Source organism: Lampetra fluviatilis, chromosome 58 (genome assembly GCF_964198595.1).
Source record: "Lampetra fluviatilis chromosome 58, kcLamFluv1.1, whole genome shotgun sequence".
NCBI classification, from domain to species: Eukaryota; Metazoa; Chordata; class Hyperoartia; order Petromyzontiformes; family Petromyzontidae; genus Lampetra; species Lampetra fluviatilis.
In genome coordinates, this window is record NC_136332.1 from 3,455,133 (window position 1) to 3,482,407 (window position 27,275).

Below are 27,275 nucleotides of genomic sequence, written 5' to 3' on the forward strand. Positions count from 1 at the left end.
GAGGGGGGGGAGAGGGGAGGGAGAGAGGGGAGGGTCCTCGAAGTGTGGTGGTGGGGTGGGTGATGAATGAGTAACTATCCACACCGCTCAGCTCCATGACGGTGTCACATGACCTGGGGGGGCCCCGTCCTACCGGGCCATCTCGCAGCTCGGCATTTGACAACAGAGAGGTTGGAGGTGAAGGGGGGGGGGGCACCCCCAGCCCCCCCCCCACCCCGCGGCGCCCCCAGCAGTGTGAAGTTACGGGGGGGGGGGGGGTGTGGGGAGTGGGCGACTCAAAAGAACAAAAAAACCAACAACGCCGCCGCTCTCCGCCAGCAGCTCTCATCAGCGCGGACGATCACACCGGCGTGGTCCTCCTGTTGGCCAGGCTGCCGCTCAGCAGGCCCTCCGGCAGCTCTTTGTGGACGCAGTTGTGGACGTGCAGGAAGCCGGCCTCAGCCGCCAGCCGCTCGGACGAGCTGAGGTAGGACGCGGGTCCCAGGATGCCCTTGCCCGCACCGTCCCTGTTGGCGAGCGCGTACATGGCCATGTCGTTGGCGGACTGCTGCTGCTGCTGCAGCTGCTGGGAATGCGACAGCGTCAACGCCACCGGCGGAGGATGGAGAGGATGGTGCGGGGGAGTCACGTAGCCCTTGAGAGCGGCGGTCCGGTCGTCGTCGTCGTCGTCGGAGCGAGCGGCCGCAGCTGCCGGGCCGTCGCCTTCGCCGCCTTCGTCGTCGCTGGAGCGCGAGCTCGAGCGGGGAGCGCCTGCGGTAGCGGTAGACGTAGCTGGGCAGGCGCGCCACGGTGGACCTCTTGAGGAAGTCGGGGCGGAAGCGCGCCCGCTCCAGCCGGTGGTTGTCGATGTAGATGCGCACGGCGAGGACGCCGACCATCTCGGCGACGACGAAGGAGAGCGCGCCGAAGTAGAAGGACCAGCCGTACGAGTAGCTGTTCTTCTTCGACTGGCTCTGGTTGGGGTCGCCCACGTTGGCCGAGATGTAGACGATGATGCCGATGATGTTGCTCAGGCCTGCGGGGCGAGAGGGAGAGACAGAGAGAGGTCGCGCGCCTACGCGGTGTTATGTTTGGTTGGGGCCCCCGACAAGCCACGCGCTCGCTCACATCACTCACATGCTCACCCAGTCGCTCAACCACCACCCACTCACACAAACTGTAGTGACATTGAATGAGTCACTGTTAGCGCGTGGCGCTGGGGGATAGACAATGGAATTACGGGTAGCAGCCCGTTCTACCAGTTGGACCCACGGGCCAAACCCGGACCCTTCTGGGGGATCCAAAATGGTGCGTGGCCGAGGGCGGAGCCTAGCCACGCTGTGGAGAATAAAAGGCGAGCTCCGACTCCCAGTCGGGGCCTGCTGCCATCTGGAATGGGACTCGTCATGATGCTGTCATCGTGATCTTCACCTCTTCAAGCTGTGAGTCTGAAGCATGTTGGCTGTCCAGACCCGGTATGGAGTTATCCCCTATGGCTGTGAGAGCTGGAATAAACAAGATGGATAACGCCTCCTACTAGTGTCTCTGAATTTGTACACTACATTTGGTGTCAGAAGTGTTATCGAAAAAAAATGTTTTAGGGTTGTTGGGAATTTCTTTTCGAAATACTTATGGGAGAATAGACTATGTCGAAATCCACAAAGAGAAGGTCCTGCATCAGCATATCCTCGAGCGATGATGGTTCCCGGGCAGCCCCGACAGCCGGGACCCCAATGGTGGTCCGGAGAGGTGGTCCCAGTGGGGTAGCGGGCGAAGGATGACGATCTCGCGCCGCTGTCGGCTGGCGAAGGGCTGCGGGGACTCAGTGCATCGTGGAGCTGCTCTACGCGGTGACGGCGCTGGTGGGGCAGCTGGGTAAGGAAGAGCCGGTGGAGGGGGCTGCGACTCGGGGGCAGCAAACAGGCGACTCTGCCGTCACTGCCAACCAATGGTGGGAATCGAGTCCCGCAGAATTTAACCTGCCGCTAACAGCTCATCCGGGAGCACCTTCCCTCACGCAGCGGCTTCCTTTTATTAAGGAATTTTTGGCTGCGGGGGGTGATTGGGTGGCCTTCCGGCGGCGTTTCGCCGCCACTTGCGAGCTCACAGCATGGTCCGACGTGGAGGTGCTACATGTTCTTCCCACCATGCGAGATGATGCCTTCGCAGCGTTTTTTGCTATTCCCCAGAAGGACAGGGCAATGCTGTGGCAAGCATACGCACAGTTTGGGTTCTTTTAACCCTTTCAAATAGAGCGGTTCGTGGTCTCACTTTGATAGGGGCCCAGATGATAGTCAGGGGGATTAGCAGCCCTTCCTGCAAGTATTAAATGGTGGGCTGGGTACTGCGGTCAAACAGGCGGGTATGGTGTTGGCCCACATGACAGTGGCGTGTTGTGGAGAAATGGATGATGTAACCACTCGGGTCGTGGCCGCGGTTGAACGGGAAGCGGTGTCGGATGACTCGTGGATGGATCCGTTGTGTGTGGGAAATCCAGATTTGTCGTAGGAGCAAAGGGGCGAGTTGCGGGCATTGTTTCAGGAATTTAGTAAGGGTAAATTCGATATGGGCTGCACGTCCCTGATGCATCACCATATCGACACGGGTGGCGCCGCTCCCATTTGTCAGAACTCATTTTGGTTTAGTCCGAAGGAGAAGGACTACGTTCGTCAGGCGGTCAATGAGATATTGGCCGCCGATATAATCTCCCCATCCACCAGTCCGTGGGGTGCTCCCATTGTCCTGGTTAAAAAGAAGGGTGGGAGTTTGCGTTTTTGTGTGGATTTTCGGAAATTAAATAAAGTCTCCGTGGAGGACACGTATCCGCTTCCACGGATGAACGATTCGTTGGATGCCCTGTCGGGGGCGTGGTTTTTCTTCACCCTTGATCTATTGTTGGGGTTTTGGCAGTTGCCCCTGGATGAAAGTTCAAAACCTAAAACCGCGTTCCGGACACCGCAAGGGCTGTTTCAATTTAAGGTGCTTCCGATGGGGCTTCACTTGGCTCTGGCCACATTCCAGCGACTAATGGAGTTGGTACTGTCGAGGCTCCAATGGGAGTCATATCTGATCTATTTGAATGCCGTGATTGTCTTCAGTCGCACGTTCCGGGAACATCTGCAGCGGTTGCGTGCGGTATTTGTTAAAATGCGGGTGGCTAATTTGAAATTCAAGCCATAGAAATTTTACCTCTTGCAAAAATCGGTTCACTACCTGGGTCACGTTGTTATCGAGTCCGGGATCGCCACGGACCCTACAAAGACTGCTTGCGTGAGTGGCCGACCCCCACGTCGGTGGGTTAGGTCCGTAGTTTTGTGGGGTTTGTGTCGTATTACCACCGCTTCGTGCCCACGTTTGCAACGATCGCAAAGTCGCTCCACATTCTCACGGCAAAAGGCCAGAGGTTTCGGTGGGGGAAAGAGGAGGAGGCCGCATTTGTTATGCTGCGTGATGGCCTCGTTCTACACCTGCGAAAACATGACCCCGATTTCACGTTGCCATTTGTGTTGGATACGGACACCAGTGAGACCAGGATCGGCGCCATATTGTCGCAGGTGGAGAACGGATTGGAGAGCGTGGCCGTGTGCTGTCCCCCGCAGAGCAGCGCTATTGTGTCACGCGCTGCGAGTTGTTGGCTATCGTGCACGTTGTCCAGCATTGCGAATGTCGCGTGGATATTATTGTGCTCATCGTCCCGCTACGTGACATATAAAGGCCAGCCGGGACGGCTGTGTTTTTTCATGCGGGGGGGGGGGGATAATGTAGTGACATTGAATGAGTCACTGTAGTGTGTGGCGCTGGGAGATTGGTAGACAATGGATTTAGGGGTAGCAGCCCCCTCTACCAGTTGGACACGTGGGATCCAGAAGGGGGCGTGGTCGAGGGCAGAGCCTGTCCGCACTGGGGAGAATAAAAGGCGAGCTCCGACTTCCAGTCGGGGCCTGCTGCCATTGGGAATGAAACTCGTCATGCTGCTGTCATCGTCGTCTTTGCCTCTTCGAGCTGTGGGTCTGGAAGCATGTTGGCTGTCCAGACCCGGTATGGAGTTATACCCTATGGCTGTGAGAGACGGAATAAACAAGAGGGATAACGCCTCCTACTAGTGTCTCTGAATTAGTACACTACACACCCACACACCCACCCACTCACCCACTCACCCACCCACCCACCCACTCACCCACCCACACACTCACCCACCCACTCACCCACCCACACATCCAACCACTCACCCACCAACCCGCACACCCACACGCACACCCACCCACACGCACACCCACCCACTCACTCGCACACCCACCGAACCCGCACACCCACCCACTCACCCACCCACCCACTCGCACACCCAACCACTCACCCACCCACCCACAAACCCACCCACTCGCACACCCACCCTCTAACTCACACACCCACCCACTCGCTTGCCCACCCACTCGCTCGCCCACCCACTCGCTCACCTACCCACTCACTCACTCACCAACCCACCCACTCATCCACCCACTCACCCACGCAACCATCCCAACGCTGATTTTTAAAAAAAACTAATTTATCTGCAAATTACAAACTCAACTATTTTTTTTTATTTTACCGTGTTAAGTCCCCGACTGAGCAACGTAGTAGCTTTTCTTTCAGAAGCAACCACGTGGCTATCACAAATGGTAGCCTCAACGAAGTCTCTAATCGTCATCATCATCATCTCGTGGAAATTCATGGCAGTAGCCAAATAACTCCGTGATGTCGATTCTAAACGCGGGACGGGGGGGGGGAACGGAGGACCCGGAGAAAAATCCACGTGACCACGGGGAGAGAGAGAGGGATCGAACCCACGACCTCCTGTACACCAGGCGAGGTAGTTAACATCTCATCGCCACCGTGATGATGATGACAGAGAGAGACACGCAAACTCCAAATATACAGCAGGCGTCAGGATCGGGATCTAACCCACGACCTCCTGTACACCAGGCGAGGCAGTTAACATCTCCTAGCCACTGCAGCAGCATCAATATCACCCCCCACCACGCTCCCATCCTACTTTGAAAACCGTGGCAGCACCCTCTTGAAAACATCGTCTCTTTTTAAATCCTTTAGAATAATGACACTTGCTTGCTTGCTTGCGCGCTTACGACCGTGCAAAATTTTTGGTCGTTTTTAACCCACTTCCCGTGATCCAATCGAGCTGACATTTTCCACACAGACTCGTTGTGCGTGACAATGAATGTTCGTGAAAAAAATATTTCCAAAATTTTACACTTTTTATGACAAAAATATATTATTTAATTACCAATTGCTTAATGGTGCAATGCAATCATCTGACCCATAGGTGGCAACCATCTCAAGCCAGAGGACGAGAGGACTCTAGCCGCCACGCATATAAAGGATTTATAGTGAAAAACTTTGTTTTTACGGGTTATACTTGTTATTTCCTCCACCCCCCCCCCTCTGGGAGGGAAGCGACAAAGCAGAACGAGGATAGGGTGAACCAAGCCCGCGACACGACATGTTGCGACACGATACGACACCACGTGGCACGACACCACGAGACGACACGACACCACGTGACACCACACGACACCACGTGACACGACACGAGACACGTGGCACGACACGACACCATGTGGCACGACACCACACGACACCACGTGACACGACACGACACCATGTGACACGACACCACGTGACACCACACGACACCACGTGGCACGACACCACGTGACACCACACGACACCATGTGACACGACACCACGTGACACCACACGACACCACGTGGAACGACACCACGTGACACCACACGACACCATGTGACACGACACCACGTGACACCACACGACACCATGTGACACGACACCACGTGACACCACACGACACCACGTGGCACGACACCACGTGACCACATGACACCACGTGACGACACGTGACCACGACATCACGACACACAACGCGACGCGACACGCAACCCGACGCGGCGCGGCCACAAAAACCGACCTGCCGACACGAAAAATATTCCGGCGCTGAGGACGACGTTGTTCTTGGACTTGTAGAAGCGACTGGCGGCGATGCTGAGCCCCCCGAAGAGCAGCAGGGTCACGCTGAGGATGGGGAAGACGCTGGAAGCTCGCACCACGCCTGGCACGCGGACACACGCCGACCCGAGGGGGGGTGGGTGGGTGGGTGGAGGAACAGATGGTCCCAATCATCACGCTTGTCTCTCTCTCGTCTGCCTCTGGCGCAGGAGCGTCTCATTTCCGATCGTGCATCCGTCGAGGGATTTCTTCTCATCGTACGGATTAATAGCGGCGGATTAGGAGATGCAATTTTAGATGCGGTTATCCCGACTCGATCGTCTGTTCGGAAGCAGGAAACGGATCGTCGTCCGTTCCTCGTCTAAAGCAGTGAAGGCAGCGGCAGTGGCGGAGTGTTTACCATGTTGGCAGTCGATGGTTTGGTTGATGATGATGACGATGATAACGATGTTGATGACGATGATGATAACGACGACGATGATGATGAAGATCATAACGATGATGATAACGACGATGATATCGATGATGATGACGATGATATATAAAGATGACGATGATGACGACGATGATATCGATTAGTGATGACGATGATATCGATGATGATGATGACGATGATGATGACGATGATATCGATGATGATGACGATGATGATAACGACAATGATGATGATGATGACGATGATAACGACGATGATGATAACGATGATAACGACGATGACGATGATATCGATGATGATGACGACGATGATATCGATGATGATGATGACGATGATGATAACGACGATGATGATAACGACGATGATGATGAAGATCATAACGATGATGATTATGACGATGATAACGATGATGATGACGACGATGATATCGATGATGATGATGATGACGATGATGATAACGACGATGATGATGAAGATCATAACGATGATGATTATGACGATGATAACGATGATGATGACGATGATGATAAAGATGATGATGATGATGACGACGATGATAACGATAATGATGATGACGACGATGATGTCGATGATGATGACGATGATGATGATATCGATGATGATGATGACGATGATGATGACAATGATAACGATGATAACGACGATAATGATAACGACAATGATGATAACGATGATAACGACGACGATGATAACGACGTTGACGATAACGACGATGACGGAGCCACTCACGTAGCAGGTACTCGGCTGAGTCGGCCTCCATCTCCGTGTCGTCTGGGAGGTGATCGATCTTCTTGCACATCCCCTTGTAGGAGCCTCCACGGAGTGGGGGGGGGCAACACACGAGCTCGGGTTATTATTTACACAAAGACAAAGGACCCCCCTCCCCCCCCGTGTAGCCTCGACAGACTGTTGGGGGCAAGTGCTGTGAACGTGCACCGATGGTGAGGGTACACACACAGGGGTAGGGGTGGTAGGGGTACGCAGACAGGGGTAGGGGTGGTAGGGGTTCACAGACAGGGGTAGAGGTACACAGACAGGGGTAGGGCTGGTAGGGGTTCACAGACAGGGGTAGGGGTTCACAGACAGGGGTAGGGGTTCACAGACAGGGGTAGGGGCTGGTAGGGGTTCACAGACAGGGGTAGGGGCTGGTAGGGGTTCACAGACAGGTTCAGAGTTACGCTGCAAGCAAAATGTCACGAACCACTTCCCTAGAGTTGACCTGGAGCATCGTTTCACGACTCAAGCCGTGCGCCCAAATGCAATGATGAATCCGGTGAGGGGGATGAGTGAGTGGGGGGGTGAGTGAGTAAGTGGGAGCGTGAGTGGGGGAGTGAGTGAGTGAGGGGTGAGTGAGTGAGTGGGAGGGTGAGTGAGGGGTGAGTGAGTGAGTGGGGGAGTGAGAGGGAGAGAGCTGGAGGCACGGAGGAGGCGGAGTGGGTGCTGAGAGCGTAAAACACGAGAGGGAGAGACATGGAGAGAAACACAGCCCCAAGGGAGGGAGGGAGACAGAGGGGGAGGGAGAGGGCGAGGGGGAGAGGGAGACAGAGGGCGAGGGAGGGGTAAGGGGGGAGAGGGGGGAGGGAGACAGAGGGGGAGGGAGAGGGTGAGGGGGGGGATGGAGGGGGGAGGGAGAGAGACAGAGGGGGAGGGAGAGGGGGGAGTGACGCTGACAAACTGCTATGGGGAGCCGCCCTCGGTAGATGAAAGAGACTTGGGGGGGGGGGTGAGGGGTGAGGGGGAGAGATGAACGCCACGGCGCAGGTGAGAGCGCGTGCGGGGAGCGGACCCCGGAGCGCGGCTGAGAAAACCTCCTCGCAGATGCGACGAGGAGGGCACGGGGGGGGGGGGGGGGTGTGGGGGGCTGGAAAAACACTCCTCGGCCCGGTGAAATGTTATTCATACAGAATGGCCCATAAGTCAGGACACATAGGGTTGTTGTTGTTGTGATACAGGGTGGCCCCAAAAGTGTGTAAATAGGGGAGTGCGTGGAGGGGAGTGGAGTGAGATTAGAAGGGAGAGTTAGGAGAGTGTGTGAAGTGAGATGAGATGGTTTCGATTAAAAGCTTTCGTGACTGCAGGGATTCATCTTCTTTGTTCTTGCGGTAAAGTCACGTAGAATGGAAATAATAAAATAATAGTATGTTGTAATTTTATTATTTCCATTCTACGTGACTTTACCGAAAGAACCAAGATGAGATGAGATGGCTTTGGGTGCGGTGCAAGGTGGGGGTGAAGGAGGAAGGGGGGGGGGGGGAGTTCCGTGTCAGTGGGAGCAGCATAGGAGCAGGGAGCGACCTCCCCACTGATTCCATGGCTGACGACGCGACTCGTTTCGTCTGCTCCACGCTGCTGACGCGGGGGACGCCGTGGGGCCACTCAAATGCGTCTCCTGGGGCCAATGAAACGCGGACGAGGGATGTGGTGGTGGGCGGGGGGGAGGGGTCCTGGCGAGCGAGCCGTGGGCCCCACGTGGTCAGGCTCGAGGACGAATCAATGGCGGGCGGACACATCGACTGGCGCACGAAGTCCGACAGGGCTCACAGCTGATTGGGTGCTGCTGCTGCTGCTGCGTTGGCGGTGGCGCACAAAGCGCCGTTAACATCGACAACGACAACACCATCGGCGGAGTTTGACTTCTATGTTTGGGGGGGGGGGTGGGGGGGGGGTCTCTTTGTCTCTTGCACGTGGCTTCAGGTCGTCGTCGTCATCGCCACCGACGTCACACAGTAACGCGTGACGTCAGACCACCCCGAGTGGGGGGGTGTGTGGGGGGGGGGGTGGGTTGTCTCTAGCACGTGGCTCAGGTCATCGTCGTCATCGCCACCGACGTCACAGAGTAACACGTGACGTCAGACCAACCCGAGTGGGGGTGGGGGTGTGTGGGGGGGGGTTGTTTCTAGCAGGTGGCTTCGGGTCGTCGTCATCGTCACCGACGTCACAGAGTAACACGTGACGTCAGACCACCCCGAGTGGGGGTGGGGGTGTGTGTGTGGGGGGGGGGTCTAGCACGTGGCTTCGCGTCGTCGTCATGGTGATGTTGCCACGCTGAGGGCGCAATGCGACTCGAGCACAAACACAAGACACGGAACAGATCGCCACTTCGCCAACCCCCCTCACCCCCCCGCCCCACGGATCTATCCACGATACCACACGTGACTCCACCCACCAACCAGCGCTTCGCGTTGTCCCTTCCATTCGGAATAGGGGGTGAATCTAAAACATTTATTTTAAAACTAATAATCGTCAACTACTGAAAATAAATTCATGAAGGTGCCAAGTTTGGTAGGGGCGTTGCCCCCCCCCTTGACCCCCCTCGCTGCAAACTCTGCCCATTAATAACAACATCAACAACAACATCAACAACAATATCAACAACAATATCAACAACATCAACAACTCAACGTGTTCCCTGTCTAAACAACACCGCGTGTCAGGATAACTCACATCGGTGGGCTGGGCACCTTTATTAATTAATTTTCAGTAAAGTCACGTAGAAGGGAAATAATAAAATGATAAAATTTTTACATAATACAATACAATTCTCACGACGTTTCGGCCACAACGCAAGCAGCCGTCCTCAGGTGAAGAACAGGTCTGCCGGAAAGACAGCGAGAATTGTATTTTATTATGTTTTATTTGTATTATTTTATTATTTCCCTTCTACGTGCCTTTACCGAAAGAACCAAGAAGATGAATCCCTGCAGTCACGAAAGCTTTAAATCGAAATTTAATTTTCAGTCGTCTACAATTAAGATTTAAAAATGCATCAATTCATTATATGCACACGCGATTTCCTAATGTGAGGGACAAAGCGAACCCCTGTCCACCCCCCAACTCCCCCAAATATAGAAGCCAAACTCCACCTACGGATTGTAAGTGTATCATAATAATAATCTTGACTTAAAGCTTTCGTGACTACAGGAATTCATAATTTGTGGGTCTTTCGGTAAAGTCGCGTAGATAAGTTCAAATTAATAAAAAAAACTACGACGTTTCGATCGCAACACAAGACGAAACGTCGTAGTTTTATTTATTTATTTTTATTAATTTGAACCTATCTACGTGACTTTACCGAAAGACCCAAAGAATATGAATAATAATAATAATCGTGATGTTGACAATCATCGGCGATTTTTTTTGCGTGCCTTCTTTCGGACAAGGACCCTTATTCACATCACGTAAATGATTGATGTGCTCTGAAGAAGAGCCATTACCCGAAACGTCGCCCCAGTTACATAGAAGCTGGCCGTAGTCGCCCGTCGCCAGTTAAATGTTTTTGTTTCTCTCGGGGGGGTGGGGGGGGGTCTCTTCCTCTCTTTCCCCCGCCTTTGGCTGTCATTCCTTGACGAGTCCTCGTCTCAGCGACCCCCACACCAAACCCCACGGACCCGATTCCATCCCTCGGATCGCCTCTATGCCACTGCTCGTGACCACTGGCCACCGTCCCTTCTAGCCCTGCCTTGCCCTGCCCTGTCCTGCCCTGCCATGCCTTGCCCTGCCCTGTCCTGCCCTGCCATGCCTTACCCTGCCCTTGCCCTCCTCTGCGCTGCCCTCATTCAAGAAGCTCGCCCCACCGCTCTGAGTGGCGCGTGGCCGGGAGATCGGAATCATCCTTCATCCTGGAGGAATCCGATGAGCCGGGAAGCTCTTTGTCGACACACGTGTGTCCAAGTGGGGAATCGAAAGTCCGGCCTTGTCAACCTCTATACCACAGCAGTAGTGGTAGCAGTAGCAACAGTACCAGCAGCAGTAGGAGCAGTGGTAGTAGTAGCAACAGCAGCAGTAGTAACAGCAGTAGTAGCAGCAGCAGCAGTAGTAGCAGCAGCAGTAGTAGCAGCAGCAGTAGTAGCAGCAGCAGTAGCAGCAGTAGTAGCAGCAGCAACAGTACCAGCAGCAGCAATAGTAGCAACAGCGGCGGTAGCAGAAACAGCAGTAGCAGCAGTAGCAACAGCGGCAGTAGCAGCAGAAGTAGTAGCAGCAGTAGTAGCAACAGCGGCGGTAGCGGCGGTAGCAACAGCAGTGGTAACAGCAGTAGTAGCAGCTGCAGCAGTAGCAGCAGCAGTAGCTGCAGCAGTAGCAGCAGTAGTAACAACAGTAGCAGCAGCAGTAGCGGCGGTAACAGCGGCAGTGGCAGCAGCAGCAGCAGCCCATTGAGTGTAACACGGCCATTGATTTCATTTAATCTTGACAGGAAGGCTATTGCAGTTTGAAGCCATAACTATATCTCTCTCTATACGCCATGAGAACTATGATCTGTCAGCGTTTAAGCACTCCGTAATACATATTATATATAGTATATCTCATCATCAGCGTGCGTGTAGCAGCAGCAGCAGCAGCCAGCCGCTACCACTTGACGTGGTCGTTTTGCACGCAAGCGCCTCTCTCATCGCCCGGGGCTTCACCCGGACAGCTTTGTGGGGTGGAGGAGGCGGTAGGGGGTAATGTAGTGGTGACATCCACGTGGTCCGGCAGCTAGAAGGGGACGGGTTCGTTTCCCGAGTCGGGTGCCTTCGCTGTGTGTGTGTGTGGGGTGTGTGTGTGCGGGGTGTGTGTGTGCGGGGTGTGTGTGTGCGGGATGTATGTGTGTGTGGGGTGTGTGTGTGCGGGGTGTGTGTGTGCGGGGTGTATGTGTGTGTGGGGTGTATGTGTGTGTGGGGTGTGTGTGTGCGGGGTGTGTGTGTGCGGGGTGTGTGTGTGCGGGGTGTGTGTGTGCGGGGTGTATGTGTGTGTGGGGTGTGTGTGTGTGTGGGGTGTGTGTGTGTGGGGTGTGTGGGGTGTGCGGTTGGCTACGTACAGTGCGAAAGAAGTTCAACGCACATACACTACACTATACACTACATTACTATACACTCCACTATACATTACACTACTACTCTATACACTACACTATACACTACACTGCTATACACTACACACTACACTACTATACACTCCACTATACATTACACTACAGTACTACTTTATACACTACACTATACACTACACTGCTATACACTACACTACTACACTACTATACACCGTACTATACACCAAGGCCGTAGCCATGGAGTCAACATTGGGGGGGACCAAATCTTCCAGGGGGTCTGGGGGTCTCAACCCAGAAAAAAAAATATAAATTTGAAAACGAATTTCCTGCCTAAAATATGACAACAATTTAAATAACACATAGGATTGACTTTTTATAAATTTTTTATTATAATGTCTAATAGTACTCTTAGGTTTTTTTCGGTAAAGTCACGTAGGTAAAAAAATAAAATTAAAATTAATAAAAGTAATAAGAGAAATAAAATAATAAATCACGACGTTTCGGAGGCAACACAAGTCTCCGTCATCAGGTGGGACCGTCACAGCCAGATTAGCTGCATCAAGTGAGGCAGAGATTCCAAGATGCAAGTTCTTAAATACAACATGAGATCTCTTTTACCAGTGGCAAAATATAATGGTAGGTTTTTACCCTTTTAACTAGTACAGTTTTGTACTAGTTAAAAGGGTAAAAACCTACCATTATTCTTAAATACAAGTTAAGGGGGGAGGAGGGGGGGAGGGGCTTATCTGAATGTGGTAGCCAATGAATGGAACGTATTGGGGGGGGGGCGGGGCTAAAATAGAACAACAGGTGCACATGCTAGAAGAGAACGACACTGCGCATGTTGTTTTACTTCTAGATTTGAAGCTTTCGTGACAGCAAGGAATCATATTCTTAGGTTTTTTTCGGTAAAGTCACGTAGGTAAAACATCAAAATTAATGAAAATAAAATAAAATAAAAAACAAAAATCACGACGTTTCGGAGGCAACACAAGTCTCCGTCATCAGGTGGGACCGTCACAGCCGAATGATGACGGAGACTTGTGTTGCCTCCGAAACGTCGTGATTTTTGTTTTTTATTTTATTTTATTTTCATTAATTTTGATGTTTTACCTACGTGACTTTACCGAAAAAACCTAAGAATATGTTGTTTTACCCAGTGTTGGTTGACAATACAAATACAAAAAAGGAGAGTGATGTTAAACGCTGGGGATGTCAACACTCGGTGAAGTAGAATAGTGCCTGTCAAATAAGATGGTCCAAAAATGTGCAGTTAAATCTTTTTTTACATGGTTAATAACATCTTTCCAATGATTACTCAGTTTTTACCCATCATCACGGTTGAAATGATGTCTGTGTTTGTATATCTGGATGGCTTCGTGTACAAATCTTTGATGGTAGCCAGAGGGTTTGCAGAGCACCTTGGTCTCGGATTAAACAATATCATGAGAGCCCACAGCGTTGTAGCAATGATCGGCAACGGCGGAAGACTCAATTTTGCCGTGTTTCAGATCTGACTTGTGCTCGCGGACACGATCAGAGACATGACGTTTCGTTTCCCCAATGTAACAATCACCACAGCTGCAACTCAGTTTGTAGACTCCAGGGTATTGTAAGTCAGGAACGACATCCTTCACAGATGGAATTAGATCACGGATTTTATGTACTGTACTGAATCGGACTTAGATCTTATGTTTGTTTAGAATTTTGGAGATCTTTTTGGTCACGCCTGCTATGTATGGCAACGTGATAGTTAACAAACAAGATCATTACTAGTTCGACTTCCCTAATCGAACCAACCAAACGTCCCTCTCTAAAACCCTCGGCGGCAAGACCTCCCAGACTACTAGTGTATAGTAGTATACACTACTAGTGTATAGTAGTGTAGTGTATAGTAGTGTAGTGTATAGTAGCATAGTGTATAGTAGTGTAGTGTATAGTGTAGTGTATAGTAGTGTAGTGTATAGTAGTGTAGTGTATAGTAGTGTAGTGTATAGTGTAGTGTATAGTAGTGTAGTGTATAGTAGTGTAGTGTATAGTAGTGTAGTGTATAGTAGTGTAGTGTATAGTGTAGTGTATAGTAGTGTAGTGTATAGTAGTGTAGTGTATAGTAGTGTAGTGTATAGTGTAGTGTATAGTAGTGTAGTGTATAGTAGCATAGTGTATAGTAGTGTAGTGTATAGTGGTGTAGTGTATAGTGTAGTGTATACTAGTGTAGTGTATAATAGTGTAGTGTATAGTAGTGTAGTGTATAGTAGTGTAGTGTCTAGCAGCATAGTGTATAGTAGTGTAGTGTATAGTGGTGTAGTGTATAGTGTAGTGTATAGTGGTGTAGTGTATAGTGGTGTATTGTACAGTAGCGTAGTGTATGGTAGTGTAGTGTATAGTAGTGTAGTGTACAGTAGTGTAGTGTATAGTAGTGTAGTGTATAGTAGTGTATTGTATAGTGTAGTGTATAGTAGTGTGGTGTATAGTAGTGTAGTGTATAGTGTAGTGTATAGTAGTGTATTGTATACTAGTGTAGTGTACAGTAGTGTAGTGTATAGTAGTTTAGTATATAGTAGTGTTGTGTATAGTGTAGTGTATAGTGTAGTGTATAGTGTAGTGTATAGTAGTGTAGTGTATAGTAGTGTAGTGTATAGTAGTGTAGTGTATAATAGTGTAGTGTATAGTAGTGTAGTGTATAGTAGTGTAGTGTATAATAGTGTAGTGTATAGTAGTGTAGTGTATAGTAGTGTAGTGTATAATAGTGTAGTGTATAGTGTGGTGTATAGTAGCGTAGTGTATAGTAGTAGTAGTGTAGTGTATAGGGTATTGTATATAGTAGTGTACTGTGTAGTGCATAGTCGTTTCTATGTATGTTAAACTTCTTTCGCACGCTATTTAGCCAACGAACTAAACACAATAACCAGTTCTGGACAAGTGAGTTTGCAATCGAGACGATGATTTGGAAGAGCGCAGCTCCCGCGGCCTCACGTGTTCTGACGGCCATTTTTGTTTGTAAATAGGCGTGTGAATAATGACACTAATCGTCTGCTATTTCTATTCGTGTAACTAATAGTGTAACTAATAGTGTAACTAATAGTAATAGTGTGATGTAGTGCTCACCCCGAGCTATAAATGCTGTGATAGTGGCGTTGTCTTTGTGCTATTCGCCTTTTGGCGCTGTTCTCTGGTGTGACACTGGTCGTGAGACTAGGCCATAAAGAAGGCTGCTGTCTCTGGTGTAGGCCAATTAGTTTCAAAGACATTAATTATCAGAGCCATGTTTGTTTGCATGTTCACCACAAGTAGCGTGTGTGGTTAACGCAGAAACTTGATTCATTGCAAAACGTTTCTTATTTGGTGTTTGAACATCTTAACACAACTCCTGTTTAATTTTGCCATAAAGGGTAAAAACCTATTCTTATTTTTCATATCTTGATTTGAAGCTTTCGTGACTGCAGGAATCCATACTCTTTGGTTCTTTCGGTAAAGTCACGTGGGTGGAAAAAATAATAGATCACGACGTTTCGATCGCAACACAAGCAACCGTCATCAGGTGTGAAACAAACACAGCAAGAGGACTGCTGTCGTAGGACATGTAGATGTTAACTACCTCGCCTGGTGCACAGGAGGTCGTGGGTTTGATCCCGACCCTGACGCCTGCTGCTGTATATTTGGAGTTTGTGTGTGTCTCTCTCTCATCATCATCATCACGGTGGCTAGGAGATGTTAACTACCTCGCCTGGTATACAGGAGGTCGTGGGTTTGATCCCGCCCCTGACACCTGCTGTATATTTGGAGTTTGTGTGTCTCTCTTCCTGTGGTCACGTGGATTTCTTTGCTAGGGTCCTCCGATTTTTCTCTCCACATTAAAAATCAACGTCACGCGTTTAGAGTATCTATTGGACATCTGTGGAAAAAAAGCTTTATAGCTCATCGGATTTTTCCGGTACAAATAATAATTCTCATTCTGTATTTTGACTGCTATAATTGTCCACGTGATTAGCGACTTCGTTGAACTATCATTTGTGAAAGACAGGTCGCTTCTGAAAGAAGAGCTACGTATGTCAGTGGGACCTTACCTGGTAAAGTAAAAAACACAATACTGTATTAGTTTAGTTTAGTATGTAGAGGGCTGTACAGGGACTCCTCTATTTACAAACATTCGACTTACGAACTTTCAGAGATACGAACAAACCTGTCCATATGTCCAGTTGCCTGTTCCGACCGATAGCCATAAGTTCAACTACCGCACAATAGATGGTGGTGGCATCTACATCTGCAGAACGTGAATAACAAGTGGCACCTGCATCTGCAGAACGTGAAGAACCAGTGGCATCTACATCTGCCGAACATGAAGAACCAGTGGCATCTACATCTGCAGAACATGAAGAACCAGTGGCATCTACATCTGCAGAACGTGAAGAACCAGTGGCATCTACATCTGCAGAACATGAAGAACCAGTGGCATCTACATCTGCAGAACATGAAGAACCAGTGGCATCTACATCCGCAGAACGTGTAGAACCAGTGGCATCTACATCTGCAGAACGTGAAGAACTAGTGGCATCTACATCTGCAGAACATGAAGAACCAGTAGCATCTACATCTACAGAACGTAAAAAACCAGTGGCATCTGCATCTGCAGAACATGAAGAACCAGTGGCATCTACATCCGCAGAACGTGTAGAACCAGTGGCATCTACATCTGCAGAACGTGAAGAACTAGTGGCATCTACATCTGCAGAACATGAAGAACCAGTAGCATCTACATCTACAAAACGTAAAAAACCAGTGGCATCTGCATCTGCAGAACATGAAGAACCAGTGGCATCTACATCTGCAGAACATGAACAACCAGTGGCATCTACATCTGCAGAACGTGAAGAACTAGTGGCATCTACATCTGCAGAACATGAAGAACCAGTAGCATCTACATCTACAGAACGTAAAAAACCAGTGGCATCTGCATCTGTAGAACGTGAAGAACCAGTGGCATCTACATCTGCAGAACGTGAAGAACTAGTGGCATATACATCTGCAGAACGTGAAGAACCAGTGGCATCTACATCTGCAGAACATGAAGAACCAGTGGCATCTACATCTACAGGAGATTATACAACTTTTAAAACCATTCCCCGTATTTAGTGTACATGCCATACAACGTGTTCGGAATCGTCAGGAATCAAGTTGGACTTACGAACAGACAGCTGGGACCTGACCCGATCGTAAGGAAAGTCCCAGTATTGAGATTTAGATGTCGACGAGTCTCACTGTTGCCCTCTCGCTGTCACACAAGTGATCATGATGTAGCCAGCGAAATCTTTAAACTCAATGAATTGTGAATGTTGTATTGGGTTTACTCTCCAACACACAACGGGTTAGTACTGTACTAGTATACTACACTATATACTACACTATCCACTACACTATACACTACACTATACACTACACACTACACTATACACTACACTATAATTGTAAATGTTGTAGTGGGTTTTACTTTCCAACACACAACGGGTTAGTACTGTACTAGTGTACTGCACTATACACTACACTATACACTACACTATAATTGTAAATGTTGTAGTGGGTTTACTCTCTAATACACAACCGGTGTGTGCTGAACTAGTATACTACACTATACACTACACTACACACTACACTATACACTACACTATACACTACACAACTACACTATACAACCACACGATACACTACATTATACACTACACTATAATTGTAAATGTTGTAGTGGGTTTACTCACCAACACACAACGGGTTAGTACTGTACTAGTATACTACACTATGTACTACACTATACACTACACTATACACTACACTACACACTACACTATACACTACACACTACACTATACACTACACTATACACTACACACTACACTATGCACTACACTACACTATACACTACACTATACTCTACACTACACACTACACTATAATTGTAAATATTGTAGTGGGTTTACTCTCCACCACATAACCGGTGTGTGTGTGTGCTCTGCTAGTAACTAATCGGCACGTTCTGTGTCTACGTGACAAACCCCTTTACTAATTGGCTGTGTGGTCGTGTGGTGGCGGGTTTAACGACACAACATTAATATTCACTCCATCAAGTCCCCCCCCTCCCCCCCCCCAAAAAAAATCCTCTATTATGGATAACATTGGTCTTGAAAGCCCTGTTACTACTACAGCGTGTTAAACTCAACTATTTATTCGACTAATGCGTGTTACACTCAACTATTTTATTCGCCAAGTGAAGCACCACTTTTTCAGAGGCGACCTTTTTGCGCGTGTGACTTTCGCTGTCCATCGCAGTGGCCCAAATCTTCATCATTATCATCGCAGGTGTGTGGGAATTCACAGCAGCAGCAGCAGCAGCTAAATAATTGAGAGCGGTAGGTTTTTTCGGTAAAGTCACGTAGGTAAAACATCAAAATTAATATAAAATAAAATAAAAATCACGACGTTTCGGAGGCAACACAAGTCTCCGTCATCAGGTGGGACCGTCACAGCCAGATTAGCTGCATCACTTGATTTTTATTTTATTTTATATTAATTTTGATTTTTTACCTACGTGACTTTACCGAAAAAACCTAAGAATATGAATCCTTGCAGTCACGAAAGCTTCAAATCTAGAGTTATTCTTCTTCTGAACCTGGGTGCATCTCGCACTCCCTGGGGGGGTACGAGATGCCCCTTTGTGGGGGCCAAGCGAGACGTGGCCACATTTCTTCGTCCAAGAAAGTAAATCATCCAAAACGCAAATCACGGCGCCCTTTGGCAAACGAAAGTGGCGACTTAACTTTGTTTCAAAGAAGCCCTTACGTAATCAACGTTTTTGGGTTTTAGATCGCGTTGTTTATAAATGTATCGTAACCCTCCACCACCCGACACGGCCAATCAGTAAAAATGTGTCACGTTGACAAAAGACAAATAGTTCACTGCTTTAGCCCACCGGTGTGTTGAAGCTACAACATTTACAATTTGAGTACGACGTTTCGCTGGTAATTGCATCCAGCATCATCGGGCAATTCGCCAGAATGGTGAGGCTCTGCTGTGTCTCCCGTTCTTAAATAGAGCAGCAGCAGCAGCAGGGTGACGTCATCATTAACTCATTAACTCATCAGGTGCAAAGATTCAAGGGGGGAGTGATTGTACTCAAATTGTAAATGTTGTGGCTTCAACACACCGGTGGGCTAAAGCAGTGAACTATTTGTCTTTTGTCAACGTGACACATTTTTACTGATTGGCCGTGTCGGGTGGTGGAGGGTTACGACACATTTATAAATAACGCGATCTAAACCCAAAAACGTTGATTATGAATAACATTGGTCGCGAAAGCCTACGTGTTAAAGCCCTTACGTGTTAATCGACGTCGTAAATTTTTTTTTATAATTTCTACACAACGATTGAGTTACCAGACTGGGGTGCAAGGCTGCAGTCGAGGGTTGTAAGGGACCCGCTGTTCGAGACGCGCGTTGTTAAATCTCGACTTGAAGCTTTCGTGACCGCAGGAAGCCATACTCTTTGGTTCTTTCGGTAAAGTCACGTGGGTAGAAAAATAACACTGGTCAACACACCTTTTTCTGGCATAAGGTATTCCAACGGTTTTAAGGTAATTTTGGGGTGCTGATTCCAAATCTGGCATCAGTTTTTGTCTATCACATCAGGTTTTTGAGATATCAAATATTGCATTTTCAATTAAAACTGCAGAAGAAAAAATTAAATAAATGTGGATATCTACATAAAATGATATTATAAACACACTATCCTAAAAATACAGCACCGTATTTTAACACTAAAGCAGTCGCTGACTCGCAACAACTTGCAATCGTAAGTGACAGAGTTAATTTCGTGTAAAATCAATGGAAATGGGGTATGCCGCTAGCATAAAAATGAGATGTGATAGAGCAAATCTGAGATCAGATTTGGAATCAGCACCCTGAAATTAGTCTAAAACAGCTGCAAAATTCCAGGCCAGAATTGTTTTTGTTGACCAGTGTAATAGACCACGACGTTTCGATCGCAACACAAGCAATCGTCATCAGGTGGGACAACCACAGCAAGCACAACACTGCTGAAGTAGGCAACAGAGCTGCCGTGGCACGAGGTTATATAGTAGGCCTCGGCGGTAGGGGGGGGAGAAGGGGGTGGGGGAAGAAAGGGGGCGTGGCAGAAAGTAGAACCCTGTAGCAGCACTTGCAGAGGTCGCAATCGGGTACCCGATACCCGTACCCTACCCGATACCCGTACCCGGACCCTACCCGATACCCGTACCCTACCCGATACCCATACCCGGACCCTACCCGATACCCGGCTACCCGTACCCGGCCGGGTACGGGTATCCGTTTGCGACCCTGGTGCGGCCGGGTACGGGTACGGGTAGGCCGTGAGTCACTGGTGAGTCACCGTTTGTCACTCATTTCCCAACGTCTTGTCTCTTCTCACAATTCAAGTTCCTAGAATCAACCCACCCGCGCCTGCAACATGGCTTCATCCCAGAGGTCGCAATCGGGTACCCGTTACCCATACCCTATCCAATACCCGGCTACCCGTTTGCCACCCTGGTGCGGCCGGGTACAGGTACGGGTAAGGAATCAAAATCCGTTTGCGACCTCTGAGCACTTGATTCTCGATGCGGAGGAAGGGGGGGGGGGGTGACAACACCAGAGGAGATTTGTGTTTTTCACCAATGATTAGAGCTGGTGTGAAGGGGGGAGGGGACACTTTGACCGATAAGACATCATCATCGGTGTGCGAGTGAGCGTGGGCTCCCGCCACCACCATTTGAAACCACTGCGGGGGGCGTTGTGACAGCAGCACCACGTTGATGGTGGTGGTGGTGATGATGATGATGGGGTGGGTGGGTGGTGGGGAGTGGTGTCACTATTTGTGTCTTGTCGGGGTGGGGGGGGCATATCAGTGACCCATCAATGCGGTCCTCCAGTGCGGCCCACCGATTGGCCCACCAGTACAGGCCACCCATTGGCCCACCAGTACGGCCCACCGATTGGCCCACCAGTGGCCACCAGTACGGCCCACCGATTTGCCCACCAGTACGGGCCACCGATTGGCCCACCAGTACGGGTCACTGATTGGCCCACCAGTATGGGCCACCGATTGGCCCACCAGTGGCCACCAGCACGACCCACCGATTGGCCCCATCAGTGGCCCATCAGTACGGGCCACCGATTGGCCCACCAATGCGGCCCACCGATTGGCCCAGCAGTGGCCACCAGTACGGGCCACCCATTGGCCCCACCAGTGGCCCATCAGTACATGCCACCCATTGGCCCACCAATGCGGCCCACCGATTGGCCCACCAGTGGCCACCGGTACGGCCCACCGATTGGGGGGGGGGGGGGGGACCTTTGCAATGAGGAGCGTTGCCCGCGAGCGATCAACGCCGTGGAGACGAAATCGACGCGTCGTGAAGCCGCCAGCCACCCCGACCACACAGCCAGCCGGTTAAAGGTCGCGTCGCGTGAGACGGGAGGCCCCCAATTAGTTACCCGCGTTTGGAGGGGGGCAAGACCCCACGACGAGACGAGGACATTCACACAGTGGCAGTCCAGTGACGCTTCGGCGAGGCACCGACGTTCCAACATCGTCGGGCGAATTTCTTGGTGGTTTTGTTTTGGTTGTTTTGGCTGCTGTTAGTATTGATTCGAAGCTTTTGTGACTGCGGGAATCCACGCTCTTTGGCTCTTTCGGCAAAGTCACGTAGGTAGAAAATAAAATAAAATCACGACGTTTTCGGGCGCAACACAAGCGTCCGTCATCACCTGTTGTGCCCGAAACGTCGTGATTTTATTTTTGTTCAGTTATTGTTTAGTCAGAAATCGCGAAGAGACAACAACAACCACAACCAAAAACCTCCCACCCTATAGTAGTAGGGTTTTACCCTTTAGACTGGTACAAAACTGACACCTTTATACAAGGCATCATGTTTGCAATAACCACAACACAAGCAGTCAAAATGCAAACAAAAAGAAACAACTCTGATAATGGTAATTATATGCACTGTCATTTACATTATCAGAGTTGTTTCTTTTTGTTTGCATTTTGACTGCTTGTGTTGTGGTTATTGCAAACATGATGCCTTGTATAAAGGTGTCAGTTTAGTACCAGTTTAAAGGGTAAAAACCTACTACTATATTTTGCCACTGGTAAAGGAGATGTCTCATAGTGTAAATACCTCTCACCCTATTGGGGCTCCCGCGTTCGCTGTGTGTGCGTGTGTTTGTGTGTGTGTGTTTGTGTGTGTGTTTGTGTGTGTGTGTTTGTGTGTGTGTTTGTGTGTGTGTGCTTGTGTGTGTGTGCATGTGTGTGTGTTTGTGTGTGTTTGTGTGTGTGTTTGTGTGTGTGCGTGCGTTTTTGTGTGTGTGTGTGTTTGTATGTGCGTGTTTGTGTGTCTGTGTGTGTGTGTGTTTGCGTGCGTGTGTGTGTGTGTTTGTGTGTGTGTGTTTGTGTGTGTGTTTGTGTGTGTGTGTTTGTGTGTGTGTGTTTGTGTGTGTGTGCGTGTGTGTGTTTGTGCGTGTGTGTTTGTGTGTGTGCATGTGTGTGTGTGTGAGTGTGTGTGTGCATGTGTGTGTTTGTGTGTGTGTGTGTCTGTGTGTGTGTGTGAGTGTGTGTGTGAGTGTGTGTGTTTGTGTGTCTGTGTGTGTGTGTGTCTGTGTGTGTGTGTTTGTGTCTGTGTGTGTGTGCGTGTGTGTGTTTGTGCGTGTGTGTCTGTGTGTGTGTGTTTGTGTGTGTGTGTGCGTGTGTCTGTGTGTGTGTGTGTTACCTTCAAGACAGCAGGTCCTCCACAGCCCCGAGTGGGTCATCACCTCCTCGTTCTTCACGCTGGTCTCGTTCTCGCCGGCTCCGCCCTTGCTGCGGCAGTTGCCCCGCGAGTAGAGCCAAAAGTCCGTGCCCACGGCGATGCTCATGAGGCCGAAGGCAGCAAAGGCGCCGCCGCTCGTGAAGAGCGTCTGGACTCCCCGGTCACACAGCCCCATGGCGAGGCCGCTCAGCACGCATCATCGGCAGGTCCCGAGGAGGCCGGAGGGCTCCTGCGGAATGGGAGAGGCTCGGGCTCGGCTCGGGTTCGGCTCGGCTCGGGTTCGGGTTCGGGTCGGCTTGGCTCGGCACGGCTCGGCTCGTGCGCCTGTTGGCGCGTCTCGGGAGGCGAGCTTGCGCTGTTCCTGCTCCTTGTGGTGGTGGTGCTGGTTGTGCTGGTTGTGATGGTGGTGGTGGTTGTGGTGGTGGTGCTGGTTGTGGTGGTCCTGTTGGTTGTGGTGGTGGTGCTGGTTGTGGTGGCGGTGTTGGTTGTGGTTGTGGTGCTGGTTGTGGTTGTGGTGCTGGTTGTGGTGGTGGTGCTGGTTGTGGTGCTGGTTGTGGCGGTGGTGCTGGTTGTGGCGGTGTTGGTTGTGGTGGCGGTGCTGGTTGTGGTGGTGGTGCTGGTTGTGGTGCTGTTTGTGGTGGTGGTGCTGGTTGTGGCGGTGGTGCTGGTTGTGGCGGTGTTGGTTGTGGTGGCGGTGCTGGTTGTGGTGGTGCTGCTGGTTGTGGTGCTGTTTGTGGTGGTGGTGCTGGTTGTGGCGGTGGTGCTGGTTGTGGCGGTGTTGGTTGTGGAGGTGGTGCTGGTTGTGGTGGTGCTGCTGGTTGTGGCGGTGTTGGTTGTGGAGCTGCTGCTGGTTGTGGTGCTGTTTGTGGTGGTGCTGCTGGTTGTGGTGCTACTGGTTGTGGCGGTGTTGGTTGTGGCGGTGTTGGTTGTGGAGGTGCTGCTGGTTGTTGTGCTGCTGGTTGTGGTGGTGTTGGTTGTGGCTGTGTTGGTTGTGGAGGTGCTGCTGGTTGTTGTGCTGTTGGTTGTGGCTGTGTTGGTTGTGGAGGTGCTGCTGGTTGTGGTGGCGGTGCTGGTTGTGGTGGTGCTGGTTGTGGCGAAGCAAGTGGACGGCAGCCGGCACCGCGACGTTCAGATGTTGAGGAGTGCCCGTGCTTATATCCCAACCGGCGCCGCTGCTGCCGCCGCCGCCGCTGCTGCTGCTCTGATCGTTCATCCACAGCGCGCCCCCTCGCTCGCTCGCTCGCCCCCTCGCTCGCTCGCACGCTCCTCCTACCGGGCGCGACGAATGAGCTTCATGCTGCTGATGCTGCTGCTGCTGCTGATGACTTTGGAGCAGCTGATGATGATGGTGATGACTATGGAGCAGCTGATGATGCTATTGCTGCTAGTGGTGCTGCTGCTGCAGCTGCTGCTGAAGCCACTGCTGCTATTGCTGCTACTACTACCGCTGCTGCTGCTGATGATGATGTTGTTGCTGCTGCTATTGCTGCTACTACTACCGCTGCTGCTGCTGATGCTGATGTTGTTGCTGCTGCTATTGCTGCTACTACTACCGCTGCTGCTGCTGCTATTGCTGCTACTACCACCGCTGCTGCTGATGATGTTGCTGCTGCTGCTATTGCTGCTACTACTACCGTTGCTGCTGCTGCTATTGCTGCCACTACCACCGCTGCTGCTGATGCTGCTGCTGATGATGAAATGGACCTACTGTGTTCCAGGCCGCCACGTGTGCTCACCGAGCCGTATTGAGCGCTTCACGATGCCAGCGAGACGTGACGCCCAGGCGAGGCGGGACCCGCTCCTGCCGGGTCTATGGGCTCAGCACCGCAGCTGCCGGCTGAGGTGTGGAGCTGAGATGTGGAGCTGAGATGTGGAGCTGAGATGTGTAGCTGAGATGTGGAGCTGAGATGTGGAGCTGGGATGTGGAGCTGAGATGTGGAGCTGAGATGTGGAGCTGAGATGTGGAGCTGAGATGTGGAGCTGGGATGTGGAGCTAGCTGGGATGTGGAGCTGAGATGTGGAGCTGAGATGTGGAGCTGAGATGTGGAGCTGGGATGTGGAGCTGAGATGTGGAGCTGAGATGTGGAGCTGGGATGTGGAGCTGGGATGTGGAGCTGAGATGTGGAGCTGAGATGTAGAGCTGAGATGTGGAGCTGAGATGTGGAGCTGAGATGTGGAGCTGAGATGTGGAGCTGAGATGTGGAGCTGGGATGTGGAGCTGAGATGTGGAGCTGAGATGTGGAGCTGAGATGTGGAGCTGGGATGTGGAGCTGAGATGTGGAGCTGAGATGTGGAGCTGGGATGTGGAGCTGGGATGTGGAGCTGAGATGTGGAGCTGAGATGTAGAGCTGAGATGTGGAGCTGGGATGTGGAGCTGAGATGTGGAGCTGAGATGTGGAGCTGAGATGTGGAGCTGGGATGTGGAGCTGGGATGTGGAGCTGAGATGTGGAGCTGAGATGTGGAGCTGAGATGTGGAGCTGAGATGTGGAGCTGAGATGTGTAGCTGAGCTGAGATGTGGAGCTGAGATGTGGAGCTGAGATGTGCAAATAGCTGAGCTGTGGAGCGAGCTGAGATGTGGAGCTGAGATGTGGAGCTGAGATGTGGAGCTGAGATGTGGAGCTGAGATGTGGAGCTGAGATGTGGAGCTGAGATGTGGAGCTGGGATGTGGAGCTGAGATGTGGAGCTGAGATGTGGAGCGAGCTGAGATGTGGAGCTGAGATGTGGAGCTGAGATGTGAAGCGAGCTGAGATGTGGAGCTGAGATGTGGAGTTGAGATGTGGAGCTGAGATGTGGAGTTGAGGTGTGGAGCTGAGATGTGGAGCTGAGATGTGGAGCTGAGATGTGGAGCTGAGATGTGGAGCTGAGATGTGGAGCTGAGATGCGAAGCGAGCTGAGATGTGGAGCTGAGATGTGGAGCTGAAATGTGAAGCGAACTGAGATGTGGAGCTGAGATGTGGAGCTGAGCTGAGATGTGGAGCTGAGATGTGGAGCTGAGGTGTGGAGCTGAGATGTGGAGCTGAGATGTGGAGGTCTTTCGCCTTCTCCCTACATCCGAGGCGCACCGCCGCGCACGATGAATGAACTTGCAAGCCGCCTGATGCTGCTGCCACTGATGATAATGCTGCTGCTGCTGATGATGATGCTGCTGCTGATGATGCTGCTGATGATGATGATGCTGCTGATGATGATGTTGCTGATGCTGCTGATGATGCTGATGTTGTTGATGATGCCGCTGATGCTGCTGCTGATGATGATGCTGCTGCTGATGATGCTGCTGCTGATGATGCTGCTGCTGATGATGCTGCTGCCGCGGATGATGCTGATGGTGCTGTGGTGAACAGACAGATGTTCTACGGTGTGAGCGTTCCCTCAATGTTGCTCATGCTGCTGCTGCTGATGATGATGCTGCTGCTGCTGTTTCTGAATGAGCTTCCAGGTGCTGTATGGTGGATCGTGCACGCGCTCTTACAGCTGCAGCAGCTGCTGCTGCACGGCTGCGAATCCGATGATGATCGCGAGAGAAGCCGGAAGATGCTTGCTACTGCTGCTGCTACTGCTGCTGTTCGTGCTGCTACTGCTGCTACTGCTGCTAGTGCTGCAGCAGAGCTGCGTGCGTGGCGGTGCAAGCGCAACGCGGACGCAGATGAGGCGATGTCATCACTGTGCACACCCACAATGGATGCATGAATGGATGATCCTGATCCTCCTGCTGCTGCTGCTGCTGCCTCGAGCCAGGGGTTCAAAATATCACCACCACCACCACATTCGTGAGGTGACGTGCCGGTCTGTGTGTGTGTATGCGCGTGTGTGTGTGTGTGTGCGCGCGTGTGTGTGCACGCGCGTCTGTGTGTGTGTGCGCGTGTGCGTGTGCGCGCGTCTGTGTGTGTGTGTGCACGCGCGTCTGTGTGTGTGTGTGCACGCGCGTCTGTGTGTGTGTGTGCGCGCGTGTGTGTGCGCGTCTGTGTGTGTATGCGCGTGTGTGTGTGTGTGCGCGCGTGTGTGTGCGCGTCTGTGTGTGTGTATGCACGCGTGTGCGTGTGTGTGTGCGCGCGTGCGCGTGTGTGTATGCGTCTGTGTGTGTGTGTGCGGGTCTGTGTGTGTGTGTATGCGCGCGTCTGTGTGTGTGTGTGCGCGCGTGTGCGTGCGATCACCACGCATAATCTCCCTGCCACATCCACGGC

The 27,275-nt window shown here is 51.0% G+C and overlaps 1 protein-coding gene across 1 annotated transcript; it reads right to left on the bottom strand.

Moving 5' to 3' along the window:
• On the bottom strand, window positions 1-27,275 carry LOC144950551 (voltage-dependent calcium channel gamma-2 subunit-like). Its single transcript, XM_078880687.1, is given in 6 exon segments — window positions 1-742; window positions 744-1,015; window positions 5,960-6,100; window positions 7,184-7,267; window positions 23,053-23,320; window positions 27,246-27,275. Coding segments are annotated over 5 exon segments (1,113 nt in total). The 5' UTR covers window positions 23,267-23,320; window positions 27,246-27,275; the 3' UTR covers window positions 1-340.